Source organism: Agelaius tricolor, unplaced genomic scaffold, assembly GCF_023055355.1.
Source record: "Agelaius tricolor isolate 1412-34295 unplaced genomic scaffold, bAgeTri1.0.p SCAF_4, whole genome shotgun sequence".
NCBI classification, from domain to species: domain Eukaryota; kingdom Metazoa; phylum Chordata; class Aves; order Passeriformes; family Icteridae; genus Agelaius; species Agelaius tricolor.
In genome coordinates, this window is record NW_027269264.1 from 40,537,791 (window position 1) to 40,561,615 (window position 23,825).

General features: G+C 39.8%; 1 protein-coding gene across 3 annotated transcripts in view; it reads right to left on the bottom strand.

Moving 5' to 3' along the window:
- MAP3K1 (mitogen-activated protein kinase kinase kinase 1) overlaps positions 1 to 23,749 on the bottom strand; it is a 60,721-nt gene extending 36,972 nt beyond the window's left edge. The window contains exon 1 of one of the 3 annotated variants that reach the window (XM_071425382.1): positions 23,620 to 23,749. Coding sequence is in view for 2 of the 3 variants with exons in the window: in XM_071425383.1 (XP_071281484.1) it covers positions 22,440 to 22,915 (476 nt within the window). In the remaining variant the exon portion in view is untranslated. Of the gene's footprint in view, positions 1 to 3,801; positions 3,911 to 22,439; positions 22,977 to 23,619 lie in introns of those variants that run through there. The other 2 variants (XM_071425383.1, XM_071425381.1) reach the window with 2 other exon arrangements.
- Positions 23,750 to 23,825: the final 76 nt, after the last annotated feature.

Consider the following 23,825-nt stretch of genomic DNA (forward strand, 5'->3'; position numbering starts at 1 on the left):
CACACCCAAAGGAATCAATTTAAAATTTTGATATAAAACACGTGGTTAGGCTCTCATGAAACACTAAGGCTTACCTGAAATTTACAGTGACATGAAAGCAGTCTAGTTCTTCTGTGAAACCAGAAAAGCTGAATGTACTAGAGCTTTTATAACATTAACTCTACTAATAAAAATTAAGATATGCATAAAAGAAAACTTTTTCCCATATGCCAAAATTAAAATAATTACGAACACTTTTGATTGGTTGAAACATCCCTTAACCTCACAGACAAACAAAAAAGTTCCAGGATTTTCTCAAACTTCTCATGAAACATGTTTGAGAAACTTGTGTAAAGAAACTTCTGTCTGGAAGATGACATTTCACTATTACACATAAGAAGTGAGGTCATACTGAAATTAGAATTTCAAGTAAGTAAATTTGGGCTTGTTAAGAAAGCCTTCTAAAGTAATGTTACAGCATGGTTTTCAAATATCTTTATTTGCAGACTTTTTTCAAAACTGTACCTTTGTACAGAGAAACCCTGCCTTTCTTATTTTAGCTTTTTTAACTATGCTGTTAATCCTGGACAAATATGCAGGTTTGTAGTTCAGAAGTACCTGTTCTACAAAAGAAACTAATCAAGTCATATGTCAGCTTCTAACTTTTTTCCTTTTTTTTTAAAATGTCTTCCCTGACTGTGCAGATTTGGAGACTACTAGTATAATTGATGTGGCTGCATTTATATTTGGCCCTTCATACCTTTAGCTCAGAAGTCAACTCTCAAAAACATCCTCAACTGAAAGTATTTCATTATCCCAACTACAATTTTTCCACAGTTCTCAGCAGGCCCCTCTAAAAAAATAATATGCCCAGTCTATCATCCATTTGAAACAAGCAATCTAAAATAAGGAAAAGTTAAATTACAATTACTTTGGTTTTATTCCACCAACTGATTAACAACAATCATTATTAGGAATTTGTAAGTATGATTCAGGCAGCAGTGGAAATGAGAACATTTCTGTAATTTACTTAAAATAGTTCAAAAGAAACTTCAGTCGTGAATAGCACATGCTTTATTCAAATTTTCCCAGCATGCTTTTGTTTTTGTAAAAAAGCATCAGAACTTTGATTTTCAGTTTCACATGCACTGTACTTGGAATATTTTGGGGGCTTTGTGGTTTGTTTTTTATTTGGGGGGGTGGTGGTTGTTAGGGAAAAAAATAACTTTCAGGACAAGTTAAAGCTGTATGGGAAAAGCACATGTGCTTTGTCAATCCCTGGTATAAATATCCCTCATCACCCATGGAAGGATGATGAGCAAAACTATTTCATATTCTCTTTTGTTACCACCAACATATAAAGCATTTTAAAAATCAACATGTTAAGCAGAAAGCCTGCCACACAAAGCTCTGTCTACAGGACAGTATTTTCATAGCTCTTTTAAGTTGTAAAGCAAGAACTTTGTATGCTGCTGCAAGCATATCATACATACTCCTCCCTACAAGGAAATTTCAACATGAGTACTACTTTAATGCACAGATATGTTTTACCCATTACCTGGATCTTCCTATGTACTAAGCCTTAATGCTGCCCCCTGGAAAGTTGGATTTCAGATAGTTTCCTTAGAATTAATTCACAATTAACACTTTAATGACAAAAGGTCAGAAAATGTGGTCTTGTTTATGGACACATCTACCTGCTCTAGAGAGATAAAGCACAATTGCAGCCCTCATCTCCTAGAGCATCTCCTGGTTTTTAATTTACCACCTAACACTGCCACTGCAACCAGTGTGACACAATTCAGCACTGGATGGAACACACAAACCACAGACTGAAGGCCATGCCACTGCTGAGGGCCACACTTAAACACAGTCCAGGTGTTTGTGAGAAAATGTCATTACAGCAGTGATGTGAATCTAGACTCACGAGACAGCTGTGCTCCCCTTCTCAGGGCAGGGCACTCTTAGACTTGACATATAAAGCTAGAGTAAAATTTCAGACTGAAGTAGCGATTGAAAACTTTGTTTTCTATGCAGTTTACTTCAAAATAACTACTTTCTGAGGTCAATTTTTAAAATTCATTTTCTAAAATTAAATATAATATGAAATATTGAAAGGCTATTAAGAAAAAAACCTGTGTAGTTAATCTTTTAAAATCAGTCATGCACAAAAAAATTGCAACATTTTCCCTAGTTAGCTCACTTGAAAACACAAAATCAACTAAGTAGGAATGCCAAATGTTTGTCTCAAAAACTGAAGTACAGCTGACAATTTTCTTCTGGTATTTCAACTTAATCATGTACTCATACAATAAAGGGGAAATTCAACACAAAATCTACCCTACAGGCCAGAATTGAACTAGATCACAAAACAGAAATATCAGAAGTACATTTTTCTGCCAGATAAAGCAGCTTCCAGCAAAACAAAGTTCTAAGACTTTCCTATTTACAAGCAGAATGTGACAGAGCTATTAAGGTATTTTTAGCATTATAATGAAGTCTTTGAAAAAAAGCTGAAGTGAGTCTCTGGGGATGTTATCAAACTGAATGTCACACAGAACATGTGTAAATTGGAGGTTCTAAGAGGTTACTGAGAGTTTATTCCAGCTGACAACACAGAAAAAGTAAAAATTACAAGTTTTTTATTTCTTTACCAAGCAGCTTTCAAAAACTTGAGGAATGAAAAGCAAAAAAGTTAAAATGGTTTTTCAGAGTATTCATCTTAAAGTAAACCTACTTAAGGAACATATCCAAATTTCATTTCTTCTTATGTCCCTCTCTGCCACTCCATATCAATTAAAGAAAAACTAAGGTGCTGGGTGTACTTTGTCAGTTTGGTCATGGACCTCAACCTCAGACATAAACATCTCAGATTTATAGATTAAGATGATTTAAAGCATTAAAAAATCATACCAAGTTTTTAAAAAATAATAATGAAATGGAGTACCTAAAATATTTATATGCAAGTAGAATTTTGAATTTGCTGCTAGAGTACTCTTAGATCAAGTACTAACATTAGAACTAGAGTGGTAACAAGTCTAGAAACATTTGAGGTAATACCCAGGCTCTGAAAAATAGCTTTTTATGCAATCCAAAGAAGAAGGGGCCAGAAGCTATCCTAACTTGGGTAGGTAACCTGTTGAAACAGTCCCATATACCATCTCTGTAGACACAAGGTCAGTTTAAGGAGCTCCTCTTCTCTACCTAACTTATTCATTTCTATTTATCCCTACTGATATTGATCTGACTTCAGAACCAAACCCCAAAATACCACCACACATTTTGAAACTTTAAGATGGAGATGAGAAAATGGAAAACTGTTGGTCTGGATTTGATCTCCAACCTAATTCATGTAGTGCTCCAACAATTTCCCAGGAAAACAAAACAGGATGATACTTCTGACAAGCATGCTTCTTTTACAGTATACACATGCATTGTAAGACAGATTTATTCTAGTGCAGAAGATCCCCCACATGCAGAAATAAGATTTACCATACTAAAGACTACAGTTCTGTAGGATGAAGAAAGTCTTATGACTAAAATAAAGCTGTCAGAGCAGAAACAACAGTCCTCAAAAGCTGAAATTTGTTCTCAACCCAGCAAGATAGCATGAGTTATGACCTTAAGCCAGGAGACTAAATGTATTACAAAGTTTAACACTGAAAGCAAGTCATACCACCTTTTTTTCCTTTTTCTATTCAAGAAGTTACCCCCAAAAGTAACAACTTCCTTTGTTTCTTATTTATTGTAGAAAGAAAATGCTACATTTCCAGGACAGAAAGGAAACATATCATTATGACTAAGCATAAGAATAGAGCTTACAGAGAACTGCAGACCTTGTGCATTCACAAGGCTCCCAGCTGCACCGTCTGTCGCTCCACAGGATCTCCCCACAGAAGCATCTTTGTAAGTCCAAGCTGCAAGTCCATCCAGCCCAGCATCCTCTGTCAAACTGCAACTATCTGTGCGTGCTGTGATAAAACCACACCAGACTCTGAGCAGCTCCTCCCACTAGATTCTTCCCCACTTTCACCAGCCAATACGTGGCTTCAGCAACGAATTGAATTTGTTTAAGAGGAGGATACCTCCACATGAATTTGTCTGATTTATTTTTTATCTGCTTTATCTTTCATCTCTTGCTTCATATGTAGACTGTAGTCTGTAGACTCTAGAAACTGAAGGCATGCCATGTAAAATGACCCAAGAGGTTTAAAACATGCTGAGCTGACCTCAGAGAAAAAGTAAAAATTGTGTTCACTCAGCACACCACAAAACTAAAAAAAACCTTTATGCTGGAAATAACTGCAGTACAGAAAATCGTTAAGATACATGCTAGAGGTAAATGCCCATTGTTTATTTGAATATATATGCCACCTCTGTGTATAAATGTAGGTCAGGGAACAAACCCCCACTGTTATAAACCAGGAAGACTGTAGGCTGGGGAATACAGTAACTTAAGGAAATTACCATAAAGACACACGCATGCCTTGAGCTTCTTGCTTCTTCTAAAACCCTCATGCAAGTATTAAAAGAGTTGTAGCCATCAAAACTGCTCCTGCAGGCAAGTCAAAAGAGAGGAGAGTGCTCAGGTATCCTCTGGAGGTATTGAGAAAATGCACTCATCTACAGGTACAGGCTTTGCTTTCCTTATTTTTGCTTTGACTAAGTTTATCTTGAAAAGGTCTTTGACTTCTCTAGGCAGAACATATTCCATGTCTTTGACTTCTTGCCACACTATCAGCATTATTACACAAGAAACATGCAAGCAATTCCACTGTTTCAATGTTCAGAAAATGTTAAACCAGAAATGCCATTATATGCTACTGAATTTAAACTACACTAACAATTATCCAATAAATTATTCAATGAGTAAGTCCCACTCAAATTAAACTGGCAGAGAGAAAAACCCAAGTGACCTACTTGACCTTTTGGGGACAGAAAAAGGAGAAACTGTAGAAGTACAGTTTATGTTAAAACTCTAAAGAAAGCTGTCTGTGCCATCAGACATTCAACACACACATCTGTCAGTGTTATCATGTATATACAACTCAGAAGAGGAGAAGAAAGGCAAGCTCTACTTTATGAAGGTTTTCCCTTAGGCAACTATACTAGCAAAAAAAATCTTAAAAAAATAAGGTCTATTTGCACCATGGTATGTTAAAAAATTATTTCTAAATTATACAAGAAAAAAAAATCAGAAAATTATTATAAATACTAAAAACCATAAAAACAACAACAGAAACCCAAAACAAAAACAAACAAACAAACAAAGCCACCATCACCACCAAAAAACAAAACAAAGCTCAAATGAAAACCCCACCAAAAAACCAAAACAAATGTCCAGTTAGCTTCCTCCCAAACAGTAAAGTTAAAACAGAAACATTTTGTGTCCTGGAACATGTTCCTTGGAATCTTAGTAGCTCTTCCTGCTGTAGGCATTGAAGTCTCTGACAAAGAGTAAGAAGTCAGTAATTTCCTCCTTCACAAAACTATCAAAACAACTGTCACTTTTTCAGCATTTAACAAGCAGACAGGAACAGATTACTGTACTCAGATGGTGCTAGTGTTTTATTATCTCACTGGAAATGGAACCTCAGCTATGAGGGGAGGCTGGCAGCAGAATTTAAGATAAACAAAACCAAAAAAAAACCACTTCAGATTTCTGAGGCAATCTACAATAAAACGGCAGTCTCTTCCCAAAGCCTAGCGAGAACATGACCAGACACTGATCAAGAAAGATGCATTCTCACAATCTCTAAAACACATTAGAGTGGTATTTGCCATAACAAAGACAGCATTAAGACAAAGAAAATTACTAATTAAAGTTTAAGAAAGCTTCATAAGGGCTCCTTCTCTTGCAAAGTAAGAGAACAAAAAAGCATTTTGCCGAAGTCAGCTGCATGCTTTCGCTTTCTCTTATCTGACTAAGAAAAACCCCTTCTCTCTTCTTGCATTGCAGCTTGCAAAAAATTCTACAAAAAACAGTTATTGACAGGCAGATATCAGAAAAACAGAAGTTAATTTCAAGCACTGTTAAAATATCTGAGCATGTTTTACAAAGCAATTTGTTTATTACATTAAAAAAAAAAAACCTAAAATGGCCAGACAAAGTAAAACTACAGCAGTTTGTTTCAAAAACTAGAAGAGGGAAATGTGTGTGTGTGACTTCGTGTTACATGACTTTTGCACTGAAGTGTTCCAAAAAGAATAGTATGCCAGTTGACTTGAAGTACATCGTAATTAAAGAAACTTGAAAGGTATGATCAGCACAGAACTGAATTTTACAATCCGATGTCACAGTTCAGCTTCTCCTTAGATTTGTTTAACTAATAAACAATTTACTATAACAGAGCTGTTAAGAACACAACAGGAAGTGTTCTGCTGGAGATGAGGACTTTGTTTTCTTGCACTGCAGAATATACTCACTGGGACTGTTCTTTGTGTTACCTCTTGACTTTGCACCAAGTCGAAAGCAAACTCACCATCCCTAAAGATTCAGCTGCACGAGGTAAGCTACAAATACTGCAAGGTACTTGTTACCTGTAATTCATCTCAGAAAACTTTTATACCAGTAATTTTAAAGATTCATCTAGGAGAGGAAACACTCCTTAGATCTGCCTTCTTTTTTAGGGAAAGTTGTTTTCCAGTTCATAAAATGCAAATATTGATACTATAGTGTTATTATCTTTACAGCAAAAGAAAACTTGTGTCATTCACATGTAATACATTTAGTTGACAGTAATATAGTAAAGAAAACATGGTCTAATTTAGGAGATGTTACTATGTAACTAGCAGCTGGATGCTCCATTTACAACTTATTTCTAGTTTCACGGTGCATTAGACAGTAAGCTACTTATCCATATCCGATGATATCTTTCATCCATAGCACAGCATATCATACTCTCTTCTCAGTCCAGGACCCAATAAGCAAAGAGAGAGGTTTGCATTTATGTAACTGCATTAATTTAAAAGCAATGTTCCTACTAAGAAGAAAAAAGATCATGAAATCTAGCCCATGAATGGAAGTGCTGTCAAAAAAATTATGATTAATGTGGGAAGCAACTTACCTGAACTTTTAAACATAATTTTATTCAATCAACATAGCGATAATTTTTGTCCCTTATGAAGGGCAGCAAAATACACATGGTATGAGAAAAATAAGCGAAAATGTCTATATCTAATCTCAAACACAAACGCACAAGTGCCACTAATGTCTGGGGGGTGAGAAGAAATGTTATCTTTGTCTGAATTATTTTCTCATTCCATATAATCACCAATTATTTGTTACAATTTTAAGTAAATCCTGATATTATAATGTATACCCCCTCATTGCTTCATTCGATCATTTAAAGCACAATTTCTAGTGCGAAACATTGTTAAGTTGTCATAAGAACAAGATATATTAGAGCTCTTCTGGTATTAATAGTGGGATTTAATTGTACTTCCCAGGACCTCCTTGGTAATAAGACACTATTAAAGAGCATTTAATAAATTTAATTAAGTATTAAACTGAAACATAGGTGTAATTAGGAAAGAATATGCACTTAATTTTAAATCTTATGTTCAAACCTTATCTATACAATCTTGCACCAACAAGAACAACTTTATTTAAACAAGCATAGCACAAGTGTCTGAGCTTTCAGGTAAGAAGCCAGAATCATAAGCCCACCTCCCAAAATCTAGTACAGAACTTAACTACAGAATATTTTGTCCCTCCTTTTCTCCCTACTGTTTAGTGCAGTGAAGAAAAAAAGAACAAACACCTGAAAAACCCACAAAGGCAAACACAGAAGAAGAGGCCATAACTGATAATGCTGAAGAGGTCCAGAGTGTTTCAGCAAAGCCAAGTCCTGACTCTTTTCCTTTCCACATCCCGCTGGCAGACACAAATCTTTACCAACACAGACTACAAGTTTCAAGGCTGTCTGAGAAACCATCTTGTCTTACAAAAGGCCCAGCAGATTGATGGTTTGCAAGTGTTATCATTTCACTTCAGACCTAACCTAAAAGTTCCGAGCCTAGTAACTTCACAGCACTTAATTCACTGAGATACTCTTTCTGCATTGTAGTTTTAACAGGAATTTCTGAAACTAATGCATATCAGAGAGTTTTAACTTCAATTTATTACCCGTTTCTTATGAAATCTCATATAGATTTGACCACCACAATGCTCTAAAATTAGAAAGGCAGTAAGTGAATTCTGTGCTTTCAAGGGTGTTTTAATCTGGTTTCCAGAGCTTTTCCACTTCATTTTATTTCAGGGTTCTAAGGGAAGGTTAAACTAACACTGACTGAATTTTCTATTTCTGTTTAAAAACCATCTCATAAATTCTTCATGCAACAACAAATCCTGGTCCATTTAAAAAAAAGAAAAAAGCAAAACACCAAAACTTATTGGCTCAAATTGGAGGATGAAAGCCAGTTCTCATCTCAGACTTTTAACCAAAAGCACCTCAAGCAAGATATGTATTTTGAGAAAAGGAAATTTTCTGCATTATTCTTGGAAGATTCTTAACTACTTCCAACTTCAAAGTAATTATGTAAATAACATTTAATAATGTGTACTCATTCCTTAGCAAGTCAGAATAAACCACATCACTTGGAGAAACTGGCTGATAAATGCACTCTTCTGGTGCTTTGTTCTGTCAGCTTTAAAAAAAAGGGCACTACATTTCTGAAAAAGGTGTAAGACTACTAGTGACTATTTTCCTGTATTGTTCCCTTCCCTTCCTCCACATTACAATAGCTTTCCAATTGATATCAAAGCATCCAAGGAGCAGTTTCATTTTATAAAAAATGTCAAGGTTCCAAAGCTGTTTCCAAATTTAGGCTTCACATTGAAATAACTAAATCTGTATTTCAGCTGTATTCAAAACCAACCTTTACTTTCAGCATAAGCAATTCTAGTTAAAGACGGCAGAGTAAAGAAAAAAGAACAGAAGAGCCATTTCTTTCCAGAGAACATATAAATCAAATACCAACATGAGAAATTCAGAACTATTAAAAATGTAACTAAAAATTAAAAATTATTTTTAAAAAATTGTGTAACTAAAATGAGGTTTCTTTTCTGTGTGAACATTTAGACAAAGGTTCTATCAACCTAGAAAACAGCAATACAAGACAATAACATGTTTTAAAACTCCAGTATTAAAAAAAAACCCCAAAAAACAACAAAACAAACCAAAACCAAATCACTGAATAAGGGATTTGACAGTTATTTTGGGAGGAAGTTCACAGTAAAAATGGGACTACAATGAATAAGAATCCAACTGGATATAAAAAACAAACAAACAAACAAAAACAAGAGGAATTTGCTAGTTTGAAGTTTTGGTATGGTTTCTGAGCCTTTTTCAAGTATCAGCAAGTACTTAAGGCACAGGTGAGGCCCAGCTCATTTAATCCATTTTTGATTTGATGAAGCCAAACTCATCCAGAACCGATTTCTGTAAATCTTTATATCCACAATTATGTTAAAGTATCTTTAGAAAGTAAAAATCTAAATTGCACAGTTCAAAAGAGTATTTATCCTTGTGTTTTATTATTTAATTCCTCCTGAAGCAAATTCCTCACTCTTTGTATTAGACTCATTTGACCAATCTACAGATTTTAAAGTGACTTCGTGCATTTGCCAGCAGCCATAACTGACTTCATTCAAAATTAATGAAAGAAAATTAGTGAAATTAGTGAAAGAAAAATGGAGAGCTAATTATATTCAAGAAAATTAAGTCTTATTTGTAAAGATGAGATTGTCCCATCTGCCTTAGTAAAGTTTTCCTTTAAGTTTCATGGGTGTTTTTTGCACAATCATAGGTGAAATCTAAGTCTTGTGTTGTCCGTATTTCCATAATCTGCTGAAAGATTTAATATCAGAATCCATACAAAAAAATCACTATAGCTTAAGACACAATGTTGTTTTTTAAAGCAACATATTTAAAACATAGGAAACACAAACTAGGACTTGAAGAGATAGTAATGGAAATCATAAAAATATGGGAAATAAAAGCCCAAGATTTCACTGAACCAACTTAAGAAAGGATAAATTATGCCACTTGTTGTAGAGGAAGTACCTTTCACTCAAAGGAAATCAGTAACAACAACTAAACCTGAATTCCCTGAGGTGCTACCAAGAAACTCATCAGCACTGATTCAGCACATGAAATGATAAAGCAGCAACAAATTAAAACAGAATACCAAGAACTCTGAGCATCGTGGCAGCTTTATGAGTTAAGAGTTCCACTTGTGATTACCCCATTGTGCTATGACTTCTCTAAAAGGACTTTCAGCTTCAGTTGCAACAATGTGGCACAGTAATAATTCTATCCCAGAATTTGTCTGATTATTCCAATTTCATATTCCCCTTTAATTTTATTTACTTTTCTACACCATGTAAGGTTTTTTCCTTTAAAGGAAAAAAAAGTGGAGGAAAGATGGCTATACCTCTTACAACTAGAAAGTGCTCCAGTTTAATGGCATATTCACATACTCAGAGTTTAAAAGGACTCACATAAAATCAACGCGTGATCTTAAAAGTTTCACCACCACCACTGAAACACATTTGCAATATGCTCATTTTACAGCCAAAAGAATACTATTCTGAAAGACCTTTACAAGACAAATGCCTAAGAAAAAGAGAACAAAAAAGCATTTTCTAAAACATGTAGATAACTTATTAAATTTGAATTTAAAATATTCAAAGATCAGGCAAATATCACACTAATTTTATTTCTTACCATGAAAACTTGTATGTCAGCAGCAGCGTCTCAAATATGGGACAGTAACTGGCTTTCCCAGTCTCACTTCTTTAAGGAGGTGTGCAAGTGCTTTTCAAATCATTATGAAACCACAATAATATATAAAAGTCTAGAAATAAAAACAAGTTTCCAGGACACACTGGTGTAACTATAGCTGGGGGAAAGTCTGCATGTGAAATTGTGACTTGCTAATGGACTGTTTATGGAAATACTTTTCTCAACAAGTTAATCTTTTACTAGGTACTGGAATGACCTGACTGTGAACTAGAAGCTGAAGACTCATGTCACCCATTGAATTAATTGCTACATTAAAATGTCAGGCAACCTGGGACAAGCAAAGGGTGACAGAGCCCCAAGCCCATGCAAACATCAGAAAGAAAACACACCTTTGAAATGTTTTGAACAAGGCTGACCGCAGCCCAGAACCAGTGAAGGACACACTGTCACGTAATCCTGTCCTGGAAAACCAGAAGGCATTTGCACAGTCAGCCTCAGGAACGCTCAGATGTGCAACACAAACTGTATCACTCTGAACAGTCTCCACAGGGAAGGTCACCACTTTCAGGAGACAGACTTCCCATACTTGCTTAGTATGTCTGGGTTAAGCATTAGCTAGCCAGTCATGCACCTACACAAAATTATAAACAAGCTGCTATATGAATATGGAAGAGCAGAGTTCTCAGTGCTTACTCCTTGGCTGCCCACTCACAACAACTGAAAGACCAATGCAGTTACACAGAAAGGGTTAAGAATTTTAAATCCTGTCATTATAGATTATTTTAGCAAGTGCAAATAAGTATACAGTAGCCCAACAAACCCTTATCAAAAGTCACCATGGTAAGAACTAACCACTTCCCTTGTGAGAGCCAGCTTCATCCCCTCCCAGTTATAAAAACATGCCATTTATTTGAACATGGAAAGGGAGTAACAGTGCTAGACCCATATTGTCTCATTTCCTATTTCCTTTTAAGTATCAAAATGCAGGTCTTTTCACAATGAGATTCAGAAATGCAATGAAGCATACATTGGGCCTTCAGGAGATAAAGTGAAATGCTGGTTCTTTAAAATGAACTTAATGGGAGAAAAAGAACAAGAGCGTTTTTTCCTCCCCCAAAGTGGTTATAAAGAAACATGAGGAAAGATTGGACAGACTGACAGTAAAAAAAAATGCCAAAACCATGCCCAATAATAACTGCACCAAAAAACTTTGCATAATTATTCGTGGTTTCAAGCAAAATTCAGTAGTTTAAAAATATTAATAGTACAAAATCCATATGCCTATTCTGTACCTCCACCAAATGAGAAATTTATTTGTCACCATGTCTGATGCACAAATATTTTGAGATCTGGAGGCAACGGTGTCTTCTCAACCAGAGATCAACTGACAATATGAAAAAAAGAGCCTTCCTAAGGCATCAGCTCTCATAATACAAGCTGTGTTCTCCCCACAGAGGGGAGACACAACACAGTTGGTCCTAAGTAGTATCATCAGTTGAGCTCTTTTGCATAGATGACATGTCACATTTCTGAAAATGCTGCTGTAGTATAAATGAGCCCTGCATCTGGTTTTGGCTTTGTTCTAATCCAGTTTGCCTGCTTACTAGTTGTGCAAATCAGAGCTTTAGCACTTTTGGCTCTATGATCAGAAAAACTTAATATAGCTTTTGTGCCAATGTTAACCAGAGAAGGTAAATTTCTTCAGTAGTCTTTCCCCTCACAAACATTAATGGAACAGACCTGAATTATTTCCCAATAAGCTGGATGAAACAAACTGAGTATTTTTTTAAAATCTTAAGTCTAACTATTCATAGCTACAGGTCCTAGGCACATTAAAGAAACAGTCACCATCTTGATTTGACCACCTGCACCATTGTATCCTTTCAATCCAGGTTTTAATCATGACAAACCCATGAGTTTTAGATATTTAACAAATCAGTATGCACCAAAAATCAGCATAGCCTAGGCAAAAGCAACTTAAGCGTGCTAATTAAAACACACACTTCTATGTAGAGGTTCTGTTACGGCCAGGAGGTCTTGCAGTTTGTAGCACATACTACATAACCAGATGTTGCACCCTTCTTTTTCCTCGCAAAGTTCTACAGAGGTACCGAGTGCCTGAAGCATCAGAGGCAATCCAGCTTGCTAACTTTACAAGTCCTAGAAAAAGTTTTATGTAGCTGCGTGCCACAAGGTGCAGAGAACTTACCTAGTACAACAGATATGGTAGCTTCATCCTGCTGCCAGCTGCTACACAGAGCTGATAAGCAGAGAAAGCTCACTCAGAACACTGACAGAGTCATGTGCAACTCCAAGGTGGGCATAATGGTAAATTCAGGCACCGATTTTCCTCTGAAGAGGAATTTATGTTTTGAACAAACCCCACACTAGTTAGTCACGTACTTAGTGATAAACTGCCTTATTTCAGGCTAAGGTACCAATATTACAAATATGGTAGATACACATAAAGTGAACAGTTGCACACAAAGAATACCAATAAAGCCTTATAAGGCTCCACCACTGTTTAAGGTTTTTCCTAGAGGCTCATTCCCAAAATTAAAATCTGTGTTTTTGTCTCAGTTCTAGCTATTTAGGTCGCAACTACTTATGCACATGCAAGTATGTTAAATACAGTTGAAATACTAATGCATACAAGCTAAGCTGCTTCCTGGGAAGAAATACTTTCAAAAAATTATGTCAAATAAGAAAAAGTGAAAGACCTATTTTGATGAAGCTCCTATGGAACTCTGTCTACATGACAGAAACTGGCAGATTTCCTACTAGTTCCCCTTGCTAGTTCCTCAACAGTCTACCCGGTAGGCTGAAAAGAAGCCAAAAATCTAAAAGTTCTGGCTGTGCTCTGCCCTGCAGTCTTGATTCCCAGGGTCTACAAGCGGCTTGCCCTGGCACTGGACCTCTATTCTCATTTGCAGTCAATTTTAAAATAAAGGAATGCAGCTCATATGTAGCTGATTTCAAAGTGTCAAATCAATTCTCCTTCTCCACTTGGCTTTGCTGGGCATCATCGCTAGCAGCAGCAGAACTGTAAAACTCTGCCACAAACATGCAACTCAGAGCAGGTCAGAACAAGCTAACAGTAGAGCATACTAATTTACTGCTGAGACACCAGGGAGAATTAAATACTTCAGCACATTTACCGGGACAAGACGGTTTACTGTTGTACCTGAACGTGCTGGAACTTAACCACACGCTTAAAAGACAAATCTTGCAATACAGTAGCACTGTTCTGCTTACCATACATACACTTAACTTTTCACAAAAGAGCTACTAATCTATACTTCAGAGTTTTCAATATAAATAAGAATTTCAAGATCAAGTATAACTTGTGAGTTAACAAGTGAGTTTGGAAAGATGAACAGTAAGCAGTTTCATTAGTTTACTACCATAGTTTACCATAGTTCATAGTTTCAATAGTTTACCACCATACTCAGCTTGGTTAAAGACACTATTTTTCTGAGAACTGCCACTTTTCACAAAGGTTTGTGACATTATTATTGAACTGTATCCCAAAGAGCAATAGCCAAGGAAACTTACTGGCACTGTTTTATTTGCAACAGACAGTAAACATTTGAATGAGATGTCATCAAGACCTTTTTCAAGGACATGTCAACGGGCAATGTTCAGACCAAACCTTTCCAACAATTTTTTTTTCTTCAGAAAGGGAAGTCCATCTTCTACTGTAGAAAAGAGACCGGATTTGCAGACAGTCTAGGAGTCTGCAAATCCTGACTTCTCTCCTTTTGTGGAATAAAAAACCCCCTCAGACTGAGAAATTCTTTTTGGCTAAAATAATGAGCATTTCTCAGGTACAGGAAACACTTGACATTTTTTTTATATTATACTCTGGTACTTTCTAAGCCCTTTTCCTATATTTTCCATTCCTAAGAGAGTCAACTTGGAGTCACTGGGCTTCGAAGTATCTATACAAGAAAAAAGCATTCTCTTTCAGGATTGAATCCTTTGCTACCAGCAATATAGCAGAAATGAGTGACAAAAGTAACCACATTGAACAGAGGATGCTGGCATGCAGCATAAGCCAAAGACAATGAGCAGGCACAAATCTCCCAGGTCAAACACTTTGCCAACCCACACCTTTTCTCACTCAGCTTGACGAGTGTATCAGTATATGCTGCTTTACAATGCTGAACACATCCTTACATGAAAATACCTTACAACTTTGAAAAGATGGAATAGCTTAATCGCAAATATTTATTGTTTTATTATGTGCCCTCTCACCACAAAAAAGAACACTCAGTCTGCATGGTAATCTTCACAGTGAGAGAAACCAAGCAGATCCAACTTTTCCATGTAGGTTTGGCATAAAGTATTTCTAAAATGACAACACCGAAGGCCACCTACATTGCTCTCTGCCAGAACTCTGTATGGCTTCAGCCATCTCATTTTATACCTTCTTGTCCACAAGGCTGGAGGGGAGTGAAGCGGGAAGCTTCTTCTCCCTCTTCTTGTACTACTGGTTTAAAGCAAATGCAGAACAATCTGCATGTCCTTAAGATCTCTCTTCCATGTACCCCTGCTCTTCCTCCCAAGAGCCTCTGGGAAGGGTAAGAAACATGCAGTTGCAACTCAGTAAATTCTTCTCCAGGGAACAAACTAACTTTTAGTTAATTTTAGGAAGATGTTTGAGGAAGTGTGTAAACAAGGCTGTGTGGAGCAGAACGTATGAGGCCACCAGTCCAAGCCCTAACCTTGGAGGTTCAAAGAGAAAGCAAGTGATCCTGGTTACTGTGACCCTGCCAGAAACCAGGACCCACCCCCAGCAGGCAGATACTGAAAAGCTCAGCTGCATTTAGTGGGCATTTTAGAAATAGTTTCCACACCATGGAAAATCTAATAAAAACCCCAAAGCCCTTGCACTTTCTACAGGCTGGGACATTCGATTTGCCTGCAGAGATCAGGAGACCGACTGTAATAAGCTGTTCATTACAAATCAACGAAGAACTTACAGTTAAAAACCCCAAAAATCAATGGTAATTCTATCTTTACAGGAGAAGCCATTTTATGGATCAATATAGAGGCATTACTGAAATATCTTTTTAAAAATAAACTTATGTATATTAGTACAGTTTTAAGAATAACTTCATCCAGCTCCACACAATTAAAAACTAACTCTTCACTCTTCCATTTCAAGTATGAAGTGTGAAAGAACTTTACTCAACTACAGAAGCCATTTCGTATGTTTTATTTATATGAATAATCTAACAAAATAATAGGCAAAGCAGGTCCTTAATATGAAAGTTAAGTTATCCCAAGTTTTTAAGAATACATTAACACTGTCTCAGCAAGCTTCCATGCTAATCAAAACTGCAATAATTTCTTACATAAAGCAAACTGTAATCCTGTAGCCTAGAGTTCTGTAGAGGCATTTCCTTTAGTGAAATAACAGACATCTCAGATCTTTACTTATGGAAAGATTTAAGACACTAATTATAGATGCAATGCTAAAGTTAAAACCTGCAATCAGAGAAAAAAGATTGAAAAGACTGTTAATATCAGACCTTGCAACTCCACCGTCTAAACCAATGAAAGAAGAAACCAAAAAATAAACAAAAAAAAAAGATAAACAGAAAAACTGTCACTGACTAAGCAAGAATTTTCGAACTATATATTCAGCAACCAGAAATTAAAAGTACAGTCATAATTCAAAGCAATAGCAATATTGCCTTAGCCATGGTGGTAAACAAACACTAGCCTGCTAGAGTGTCTTAATCTGACAAGCTCAATAAACTGTACATGAGCTGCAAGCTTCACCACACCTTTGACAGATACTTACATTTCTGTATACATCTCCAAATGCAGAGCACTTACATATTATCTGAAGGCAAAATATCATCCACTGACCTTAGAAGCCTCCATTTTAAAGAATACTAAGAATTACTAAAATTATATTGTGCAGACATTTTATTTGCAGTAGAATGGGAGGTAATATAAATACTTTGTATTAAAAAAAACCCCTTAACTGTTTCTCAATTTGTTATGACAAATTAGGGTTAGGGGTTTTTTTCCCCTTCAGCATTTTAAATATTTAGACCAAGCTCTTTCAGCATCCAAAAGGAAAAGTCCTGGAGAGAGAAACACAATGGTTATATATTCGAAAATCATCAGGCTGCAAGATGGTATTTCAGAGAAATAACTACTGAAATGAAACACATATATGAAACACACCTTTGAGGGTGAACTGCCAGTTCCCAAAAGTACCTGATCATCACTGCTGACAGATGAATAAGAACTCATTTCAGTTTGCTCAAAAGCAAGATGACTGGAGGCTCAAGAAGAGGATGGGGAAGAGCTCAGAAAACAAGATGTCAGATGTGGCCAGGTGTCAGTGAGGTCAAGCAGATGCAACTCACTTCCCAGCACTCTATTTCCACCTTCCATAGTGACCCTGGACAAGGAGCTGCAGTACCAGGAGCAGCATGGGAAATGCTAGGAAAGAACTGAAGCTGTCCAGCATAATAATCACATTAGCAGTCATTTAACTACTAATTCGAATACTAGGACAAGAGAGATGAGAGCAGACAGTATTATGCTATATTTCCATGAATGATTTGAATAGTTTACACTTCATGGACACAATGAAATATATGGAGATACTGTGAAACAAAGGTAGACTGTCTTGAATTACAGTTTAATCTCACAAATAGGAATACTCCATTACATTTTAAGTTTAAAGAAAAAACCCCACTTTCTGCAAACATCTTAAAATATTTAATCATCACATGCTGAACACTATTTAAAAAAAACAAAACTGGACATAAACAAGCCAAAAAAAAGAAGGATTGATGCCTCTCTCACCTTTTATTATGGCTATTTGAAAACTATTTCATCCATTTCCAGATAGAACATAAATTATTTCCAATTTCAAGTTACTCTTTGGTAGCAAGTAAATAGAGCTACTGTGTTTTCAGGACATTTTACAGCCAATAGTCAACAAAACTGATCTTCTAAAAGCACACCAACAAACAAACAACTACAACAAAATAAAACAAACAAACTCCCAAAACTCAACAAAAACAGAAAAACCAAATCCTACAATCCAAGAAACAGACAAAAAAAAGAAACCAACCAAAAACCCACAACCCCTCCCCCCACCAGCAACAAACCAAACCAAAACCCCCTCAAAACTCCAAACATACAGGAAAAAAATAGTCAAGACCAGAACACTCCAGTTCTACTTGTGCAGTGTAAGACTGGAAAGCGGAAGCAACCCTGCAGGCAATACACTCAGCCTTCGGGTAAAGATAAAAAGGGAGAGTGGCAACAGAAAGCAGCTCTCCACTTAACCACGTTCTCCTTGTCATACAGAGACAAGTAATGAAGCCCTTCAAAAGGCTTTCTGTCCACTCTGCCTTAAGAAAAAGAATGAACTGTAATTCTAGAGCTTTAAGTGAGCGCAGAGCGGATAAAAAGTAAATTAAGATGACCCTCAGGTCTCTGCAGAGAATCCTCTGAGAACACTCAGATTAGCCTTAGAAACTCAGAACTCAAACCAGATCCATCCTCTTATCACCACTTCTGCTGAAAACTAGCTTTACAAGTTTGTTTAAAAAACAGCTACATGGCAACGCGTAATTTGTATTTTAAACAAGCTTAAGCCAAGTTTCACCAATACTGGAAGCCAGTGAAAGCCAACAGAAGCATTCCCATAGTCATTACACCCCCAGATTCTTGTTTCTACTCCTGCCTCATGCCTCCCTGCAGCAGCATAAATCTCTGCACAGCTGCGCCATTACTTTTGAAAGCGCTAGTACAATAAAAGGTCTTGTGAAGTTCAAATCCATCATACAGAAGGAAAAACTGGTCTTCAAATCTTGTGCTCTGCATGTTCAGCCTTTGGGTAAGATATGACTACACACGTCTACACACAGGTATTGCACTGGGCAGACTTAGACTTCACTGAGTGACAGTAGAGACTGAACCTTTAGTATCACTAAATCCAATGAGACAGAAAGCTCCAGATTAGTTAGTTACAAGCTATTTACTTTGCACAGGAACAAAGAAACTGCCATACCAGATCAGAGCATTTAAGCAGAACCCTACCACTTGCAATAACTAAGAGTGATAAAAATCAGACATGGTAGAGGGTGAGGTGACCCTCTTCCAAAAGTACTCCCAAGCCGCAGAGCACAGAAGAGGTAGAAAGGCAATCTTCTCTCACCACAGTATCTGCTCAAACTGGAAGCAGAAAATTTGGTAGCTTATTTACACAGATGGTTACAAACATCAAGCATTAGAGACTTGGATAAAATACATAATTATATTTTACCTTATCTGGGAATTGCCAAGATTAATAATAAGATATATATTTTTTTACCTTAGTTACATACTGACAGAAACAGAAAAAGTTTGCATTTCAGTGACAAAAAAATCCTTGGCCATGCTGTGCGATCACTGTAGATGCTCTCCTGTTCCCACTACATCTCCCAGTGCTCTGTTAGAAGCATTCATGTCCTCCTTTGAAAGTCATCAAAGGTGCTACAAATTGATAAACAGGGCTGAAACTGATGAGCTTTTACTAACACACTTGTACATACAGACAAAACTTCAGTTTTACAGTGTGACTTTGGTTCCTCTAGCATGTGTCAAACGCCAACTGCAGAAAAATACAGTATAAACATCTACAAGGGGAGCCTTGCAGCTGAACTATCTAGCACATGCCTTTTCAAACACCTAATTTTCATGGAAGTCACAAAGTATGTGGTTATAGCACACAGATGAACTGCACCGTTTATTTCCTTTCATTTTTATAAAAACATGATTGCAGCAATATAAACTAATGGTGTACTTGAGAAAGTAATAAGGCATCTACACCAATTTCAGATACAAATATCACTTTAAGGTCTGGATGTTTTAAAAGCATATTGTTAAGCTCACAGAGAAGGAAGTGCACTTTATCTCCATGGATTTCCCTCATGTGACAAGAAATCACACTACAGTTATCAATGAATTCACTATTTGACTCTTGTTATGAACAAAAACAATATATTGACAATATATACAATATAAACAATATATATGGGATAAAAGATCTGAAGTGCTTTATCATGTTGAAGCTGCAATTCCTAGGAAAACAGTTCCCTTCTTCTCTTACAGTGATACAAGATAGCTTAGACCCCTCACTGCTATAAGTGAAAACATTCACTCTACTGCTTGACGTGCAGAATGCTTGAGAGCTTGAAGGAAAAAGGTAATATTTACATCTATAATTCAAGCTTCAGTTTCCCTTCTCAGGTTCATTTTGAGGCTCAAGAAGTTCTTCCAGCACAAACAGAAACAGAGAATCTATTTAAAAGGAAGTAACTGTAATACCAAAGAGACTGATAGGGGGACTTTGGAGCAAGCATAATATCTTCTAACTAATAGTAGATCCTTATAGGAAACTAGCTGCATTCAAAGCGTGCCTGATAAAACATTCTTTAAATTATGCCTTTAAGTTTGCCTCTTAATAAATATCTGGGCAACAGCTGCCCAGGTAAATTTAATGTGCACTACTGTTACTCACATATAAATTAGGCTCTCTCCTCCAGCTGAAACAAGTCAATATTAAAATGAGGACAGATAGATGTTTTAAATTTTTTAAGCAGCTTGATAAAGTACTACTTGGTCTAATATCTGTTTATTGGTAATACAGCACACAGAATTACTGAGATAATTAATGAGCATTTAAGGGTATTTCTGAAGGACAATCATTGTTAAAATTGTCATGTATTTTCAACTGCCATTATAATAAACTCAAAGCAGACTCACTGAAACACTTAAGAGAAAAGCTTTTGGCATTCAGTATTTTCTAAGATTTGTTAACATTCCTAGTCAAATAGCACAAAGTGCTTACAAGTATTTTAACTTGTATACACACTCAACACAGTGATTTGGCCAAATACAGGTACCTAAAAGTAAGCAAAATTGCCCGTGTGAAAAGGAAAAAAAAATCCACAGCTGCTTTGTCATTGCTGCTGTGGGACCAGCCAGCAAGGATGGATGCAGTGTTTCACCACTGATGCAACATACATTGACCTTCCTGCACCTCCAGCGTTGAGCCTGACTCCCACTTGCTATCACCATGAGACTCAGCCTCTTCAAACATATTCTCATATTCTTTTTTTTCTTGAAAGCCATGAAACTTGATACATTATTAATGTATTACAATATGCAGTACATTACGATATCATGACTTTATAAAAACAAAGATGGTGCTAAGAGTTTATAAAAGGACAAGGCACTCACTAAAATGTGTACATCACTACCGTTCCCCAAAACATTTACAATTTCCTGCTAATCCTTCTGTAAGTACAGAGCCATTTCTTATCTGCACAATCACACCACAACAAGTATTTTACACCGCCCTAGCCACAGGCCAAAATCCATCTGAATTGCTGAGAATACATATAAACAGGACATTGGTCTAGAAAACTGTTCTTATTACAGTACTCCTGTGGTAATTCAACCTTTAAAAAATACTCCTGAGGTTTGACTGAAAGAACACACAAGCCATATGTCCAAACAGGAATAATATATTTATGAGGTTTAAATGATGAGTCAAACTATAAGGCATCATTAAAATAGGTCAATGGGTGTTAATACTAAGTTCTAAAACTACAGAGTACACACCAGATAAAACCTTACAAGAGATCCAGGTGAAATTGTCATCTTGACATCAAAATTACCTGGTCATACTGCAGTGTCTACACACACGTACACCAGTAAGACCCAGCAAGTACGTGTTAAAGCTGAAATGTGTTCTAAAGTACTTAAACTGCTTCACTGCGGGCATAAGTTTGTTTCAACCTGAATAGCTGCACACATGTTAAACAGGCAAAATAGTGGCAGATCACAAGGAAGTGGACTTATCAATTAGTACATATAGAAGGCAAATATAGGCTGCAAACACCAGGGCACTGAATACAACCACTGAAATTTTTCACCTAGACTAAACCACGACAAAATTACTTTCTCCTAGAAAAACAACGAGGATATTTATGCTTCAAAGTCTTTCCTCTTCTTACTAAAAGAAATCAGTTCTGCATTATCGCGAAGCTGCGAACTAGAATCTGACTTCGGAGAAGTCGGGGGGAGGGGGGAAGGAGAAAATAAAGACATAATAAAGTCGATTACTCAGTTTTGCAGCAGAGTGCTCGGGCAGCGCCCGGGGAGCCCGCAGGGCAGGCGCTCAGCCGCCGCCCGGCCCCGGCCGCGGCCCCGCGGGCAGCTCCGCGCTCGCTCGCCCCGAGCCCCAATGGCTGCTGACACATCCGGCCCCGCCACCGCCCCGAGCTCACACTTCAAAGCCTTTCGGGACTCCGGCCGAAGTCAAGCACAAACGCACCCCGCAGCCAGGCGGGCCGCCCCCCGCGGCTCGGCTCGGCTCCCGCGCAGCCCCGCACCGCTGACAGCTGCGGCCGGTGGGGCAGCCCGGCCCGGCCGTGCCCCTCCCTCAGCCCCGGACCAGGTGCCCCGCGGGAAGGCGGGCGAGCTCTGCTCGCCGCACCCCAGCGCTGCGCTCCGCGGCTGCTCCCGCCGCCCCCGCATCCGCTACCGGCCCGCGGCCAGGGGGGAACGGGGCGGCGGAGCCCTCCCGGAGCCCCGTCCGCAGGAACAGCCCCGACGCCGCCGCTGTCACGCAGCGCCCGCCGGGACCGACCCTTGCCCGCCTCTCCAGCCTTAGGCGCCCCTCACCTCGCGGCGGGGGACGGCTCCATCCTCCGCTCCGCAGCGGGGTCCGTCCCCGCCGGGCTCCTCGCCGGCAGCGGCTCCAGGAGCTCGGCGCAGCGGCTGGGGGAGGTAGCCGGGCTGGCGGGGCTGGAGCGCGGCGGCCCCGGCAAGTAGTGGAGCAGCAGCGTCTCGGGGGGCTCCGGCGAGGAGGAGGAGGAAGAGGAGGAGGCGGCCGGGGCGGCGGCGAGGAAGAGGGGCGCCTCCGGCAGCCGGTCCAGCTCCACGCTCCGCACTTTGCGCAGCTGCTTCCGTCTCCAGTCAGAGCGCTGTTCTCGGCTGCCGCCGCCCGCCTCCCGCAAGAGCCCCCCGGCGCTCCCGGCGACGCTCCCCGCCACCGCGCCGCCTTTCAGGCTCCCGCAGGCGGCGGCGGCGGCCGCCTCCGCGCCGCCGCCCGAGGATAATCCCGATGACGAGGCGCGATCCCCCGCCGCCGCCGCCATTTTCTCTGTCGGGTCACATCGGGCTCCCGAGCACCGGGGGCCGCCGGCGGACAGCGCGCTGCGCAAACGGCGCCGCCTGCGCAAACGGCGTAGGGCGGGGGCGGACGGCGGGCGCGGATTGGCGGCGGCGGGCGCCGGGGGCGGGGCCGCGCCCGTAGGTGCCGCGGGGCCGCACCCCGCCCGCCCCCGCGCAGGTGTCGGGGCGGGGTGGGAGCCGCGCCTGCCGCCGCCACCGCCGCTGCTCCGCGGGGCTGGGGCCGGGGCCGGGGCCGGGACTGGGACTGGGACTGGGACTGGGACTGGGACTGGGACTGGGGCTGGGACTGGGGCTGGGGCTACAGCCACGGCCGCTGCCAGGGCTGGAGCTGGAGCCGGACAGGGTCCGTCCGGGCGGCCGGGCCGAGCCTGGGAGCCGGTGGAGGCGCCCAGCGCGGCCGCGCCCCCACGCGGCCCTCCCCACGTGTGGGAGAGCGGCAGGGGCTCCTGTGGCCCCGGGGCGGGCAGGCGCGCCGGGCTCCCCCGTGCGGGGCGCGGAGAAGCCTTTCCCGGATCTCGGAGCGCTCCCGCTCGCACCCCCGTAATGAGAGCCTGTCCTGTCCCCAGCATTGCCCTGGCAGCCGGCGAGCGGCCGGGAGGAGCGGAGCGCCCGCGGTGCCTCGCTGCGTGCGGCCGAGGAATCGCCTCTCCAGTGTGCCCCAGCTCACCTGGTCGTCCCTCTCCGGAGTCAGTAGGAAATTACATGCACATCCCCGCTCGTAGCCTCCGCGCGTCCTTCGCCGGGCTGCCCTCAGTGGGCCGGCGCCGCTCCCCTCATCCTCAGGTCCTCATTCTCCGTGTCTGCAAACGACGGAGAAGCGTTAATGTCCCGGAGCACGCCCGCCTCCATGTGTGCGCAGGAACGCACATGCAG